Genomic DNA, 4,974 nt, shown 5'->3' with positions numbered 1-4,974 from the left:
ACATATTAACAAAATTAATTTAGAAATATAAATTTTAGGTTCTAAATTGAACTTACGGACACTGTGGATATCAAGATTTTGATATGCAGAAAAACAAACAAGAATATAGCATGACATTTGAAATAAAGATAAACTATTTTTATTTTAAAAATATTATTTGGTAGATTAAGTTTTAAATTGGTAGAAAATTCATTATAAATGTGTAATACTTTTTAGAGTACCTAAGTAAAAAGAAAATAAAAATCAGGATTGAGCAAAAACTAAAAAATAATAGTAAATAATGAATGTGACAAAAAAAACTCACAATTAATCTAAATAAAATCACTTATGTAAAAATAAATGTTTTACATTTCAGAAAATATTGTTGCAAAAAAGATTTTTTACATATAAAATAAATGTATAATCTTTAAAACATGAATTGATAATTGTTGTGTTGACCAAAAGTGAAGTAAATTAACAGTGTTTTTTCAAAAGTTTCACGCGCTTATTGCACAACAGGACCACACACTATTTATAGTTTGGCATTTTCATATTTATTCCAAGTTTGATTCCATCTGCATAACCATTATCACTCTATAGACTTTGTTCTAATGGCAACTACAACTTCCCATGGATTCACCTATGATGTGTTCTTGAGCTTTAGAGGGGAAGACACGCGTTATGCTTTCACTGCCAATCTCTTCAAAGCTCTTGATGACAAGGGAATTCACAGTTTCTTTGATGATGACAAACTTGAAAGCGGAGAAGAAATAACAGCAACACTTGTGAAGGCAATTGAAGAGTCTAGGATTGCCATAGTTGTGCTCTCTCCCAACTATGCTTCTTCCTCCTTTTGCTTGGATGAACTCGCTACCATCCTTCACTGCAAGACTAAAGGGTTGTTTGTTATACCCGTGTTTTATAAGGTGGATCCTTCTCATGTAAGACATCAGAAAGGTAGCTATGGAGAAGCATTGGCTGAGCATCAAAAGAGGTTCAAAGATAAGAAGGAGAAGCTGCAGAAATGGAAGGTGGCTCTGCGTCAAGTTGCTGACTTATCTGGCTATCATTTTAAAGATGGGTACCCACCTTACCAATCTTTTTACTTTTTAACTTTTAGTGGATCATGTTTTAGTTCTCTAATGATTTAACGTTATTTAAATAAAAAAAGAAACACTTAACCATTTGACAATTAGTCTAAGTATGAAGAGAACATGGATGCAATGCTTCTAGTTTAACTTCATAAAGCTTAACTTTTTTTTAGTGTGAACTGATAAATCCAACAAACTCTTGTTAAGATAGACTTTATATGGCTCTGATACCATATTAAGAAGTGAACTTTAAATCTAATCAACCTCATAAAAACCGGCTTGAGATTTGCATCCACTTATATAATATGAATCTTTAGTCCGTGTGTAGAATCTCCAACGTATGTTTTGTTTTGAAACAGAGATGAATACCAATACAACTTTATTGGGAGAATTGTTGAACGGGTTTCTAGGGAGATTAATCGTGCTCCTTTACATGTTGCGGATCACCCAGTTGGCCTACTGTCACAAGTGCTGAAAGTGAAGAAACTTTTGGATGTTGGATCTAATGATGTTGTCCACATTATAGGGATCCATGGAATGGGAGGGATAGGAAAAACAACACTTGCTCTAGAAGCGTATAATTTGATTGTTGATGATTTTGATGGTTCATGTTTTCTTCAAAATGTTAGAGTTGAATCAAATAAACATGGGTTAAAACACCTCCAGGCCCTCATTCTTTCCGAAATACTTGGAGAGAAGAACATCAACTTAGCAAGTGTGCAACGAGGAATTTCAATGATACAACAAAGGCTCCGTAGGAAGAAAGTTCTCTTGATTCTAGATGATGTTGACAACCGAAAGCAGTTACAAGCATTTGCTGGAAGATCCGATTGGTTTGGTCCCGGCAGCAGAGTTATCGTTACCACTCGGGACGAACAACTGCTAAAATCTCATAAGGTTGAAAGAACTTATGAGGTGGAGGAATTGAACAAGTATGATTCTCTTCAATTGCTTATATGGAATGCTTTCAAAAGAGCAAATTTTGATCCAAGTTACGAGGACGTCTTGAAACGTGTAGTAACTTATGCTTCTGGTCTCCCATTGGCTTTAGAAGTAATAGGTTCCAACTTAGTTGGAAAAAGTGTGGAGGAATGGGAGTCTGCTATTGAACATTATAAAAGAATTCCTAATGGTGAAATTCTAGAGATACTTAAAGTAAGCTTTGATGCTTTGGGAGAAGAAGAAAAAAGTGTTTTTCTTGACATTGCTTGTTGCTTCAAAGGAAGTAATCTGACAGAAGTTGAACATATACTTGGTGTTCTTTATGATAACAACATGAAACATCATATTGGTGTGTTGGTAGAAAAATCTCTCATAAAGGTTAAGGTTTGGCGTAGTGTAGTTGAAATGCACGACTTGATTGAGGACATGGGTAGGCAAATTGACCAGCAAAAGTCACCCAAAGAGCCAGGGAAACACAGGAGATTATGGTTACCTAAAGATATCATTCATGTTTTAAAACACAACACGGTAAGTGATTTGCTTTTATATCTTTGATTCAATATTTTTTTGTCATCTTTTAACATCAAATTGTCATCTTTTTTCTTGACAATTTGCAAAGTTATTTTGTCTAACTAAATTTTTAAACATCTATCAACATGTGAATTTCGTTGATTCGTGAATTTGACTTTTGCATCAATAGGGAACTAGCAGAATTAAAATCATATGTCTAGATTTGTCTATAAGGGAGAAAGAAGAAACACTAGAATGGAATGCAAACGCCTTTAAAAGGATGAAAAACCTTAAAATACTTATCATTAGAAATGGTAAGTTTTCCAAAGGTCCCAATTATTTTCCGGAAAGTTTGAGTGTACTGGAATGGCATGGATACCCTTCAAATTGTTTACCATCAAATTTTCTTCCAAATAACCTTGTCATTTGCAAGTTAACTGACAGCAGCCTTGTGTCATTTGGGTTCCATGGCTCGTTGAAGGCAAGTTTAAAGAGTGTTTTCCTCATATTGTAAATTGATATATTCATTTGATTCTTAATTTTTTTTCTCTCTCTCACTCTTTCTTATTTTCTTTGCAGAAGTTCGAGAATCTAACTGTCTTGAATTTTGACCAGTGCAAATATTTAACACAGATACCTGATATGTCTGATCTCCCAAATTTGGAGGAAGTTTCATTTAAAAAGTGTGGGAGTTTAATTGCAGTTCACGACTCGATTGGTTTTATGACTAAACTGAAAATATTGAATGCAGAAGGTTGCATCAAGCTTATGAGTTTTCCGCCTCTCAACTTGCCCACTCTTGAAAGTTTAAAACTTTCATATTGTTCGAATCTAGAGAAATTTCCAGAAATACTAGGAAAGATGGGAAACATAAGGGTACTTCAATTGGAAGAGCTTCCCATAAAAGAATTGCCAGTTTCGTTTCAAAATCTTATTCGACTCAGAGACTTGATCTTGTCATGTGAAATTGTTCACTTACCAAGTAGCATTGTCATGATGCCTGAGTTGTTGGATATTTGTGTTACTAATTGCAAGGAGTGGCAATGGTTAAAATCAGATGAGGGTGAAGATAATATAGGCTCAATGGTTTCTTCAAAGGTAGATTGGTTTTTTGCCTCGTCTTGCAACCTTGATGATCAATTCTTCTCGGCAGGTTTCATGCAGTTGGCACAAGTGCGTAGTTTATTTCTAAGGGAAAATAATTTCAAATTCCTTCCTGAATGCATCAAAGAATTTCACAACCTCCACACTCTTGATGTGAGTCATTGCAAGCATCTTCAAGAAATTAGAGGGGTTCCACCAAAATTAAAGTATTTTAAGGCAATAAACTGTATATCCTTGAGTTCCTCGAGCTCAAGCATGTTGCTGAATAAGGTTTTGTCTTGCTTTTTAAATACTTTTCTGATTGATAATAGGTAGTGCTCTTGATGTTTGTTAGCTAATGAGTTCTTTATGAATTATGTATGATTAACAGCGACTGCACGAGGCTCGAAAAACTGAATTCTGGTTTTCAGGAACAAGTATTCCAGAGTGGTTTGATCACCAAAGTAGTGGACCTTCAAGTTCTTTCTGGTTTCGTAATAAGTTTCCTTCCAAAGTTCTTTCTCTTCTTATTGCACCTGTGGGTGATACAGATGAGTTTGATTTCATTAGACCTATGGTGTTCATTGATGGCAAAGTTCAAGAATCAAAATTCTTTTGTTTCCACAAAATAGAGAGGATGTTTGAATTGGATCAAACATACCTCTTTGATCTACAAATTGTACCTGTCTATGGTAATTTGTTTGAACTACCTTTAGGAAACGAATGGAAGCATATGGAGGTTACATATGAAGGTGTGATAAAGGCCTCAATTGTTAAAGCAACAGGAATCCATGTATTCAAAGAAGAAAACAACATCATGGAGGACATTTGGTTTGATGATTATTATAGCAACAAGAAAATAGACAAAGATCTAAATGGTTCTCAATCACAAAACCACTCCTTGTTACAAAGCATAGGTTTGTTCACCACATGCAAATTTTTCCTAGGTTTTTTTCTTTTTGTTTTCTTACTTTTATTTTTTATTGTTTTACTAGTTTGGGAACCAACTCACCTAGGGTATGAGTGAGATATTTTCATATTTTAATAATGATATGTTTTGATTCTTATAAACCCAACTTGTGTCCATATTGAGATTTAATAATGTATGTATCTTCATGATTTTAGGCCTTTTCAAGTTTTTATATTTTTATAGTTGTTTTTCTAGTTTCTAAATTATTTATGCTAATAATAACAAAATTATATTTAATTTTTTATACACATTTGATTTGGAGGGTTTATATTTGTCTAGAACCATACTCTAATGATAACAAATGTGAATGTGTTATCTTATATGTTTTAGGAATAAGAAAAGTGAGGTTGTGGTGATGGACTAGAATAAGGGATGTAGCCAACTTTTTATCGCAAGACA

At 33.7% G+C, this 4,974-nt stretch overlaps 1 protein-coding gene across 1 annotated transcript; it reads left to right on the top strand.

Moving 5' to 3' along the window:
- Nucleotides 1-571: 571 nt before the first annotated feature.
- Nucleotides 572-4,628, top strand: LOC137837847 (TMV resistance protein N). Its single transcript, XM_090301381.1, is given in 6 exon segments — nucleotides 572-1,060; nucleotides 1,430-2,540; nucleotides 2,713-3,022; nucleotides 3,025-3,896; nucleotides 3,997-4,585; nucleotides 4,588-4,628. Coding segments are annotated over 6 exon segments (3,393 nt in total). The 5' UTR covers nucleotides 572-590.
- The last annotated feature ends 346 nt before the right edge of the window (nucleotides 4,629-4,974 follow it).

This window comes from Phaseolus vulgaris, chromosome 4 (assembly GCF_051622355.1).
Source record: "Phaseolus vulgaris cultivar YP4 chromosome 4, ASM5162235v1, whole genome shotgun sequence".
Classification (NCBI taxonomy): domain Eukaryota; kingdom Viridiplantae; phylum Streptophyta; class Magnoliopsida; order Fabales; family Fabaceae; genus Phaseolus; species Phaseolus vulgaris.
The sequence above is the reverse complement of the archived record's forward strand: the minus strand, read 5'-3'. Positions and strand labels throughout refer to the sequence as shown.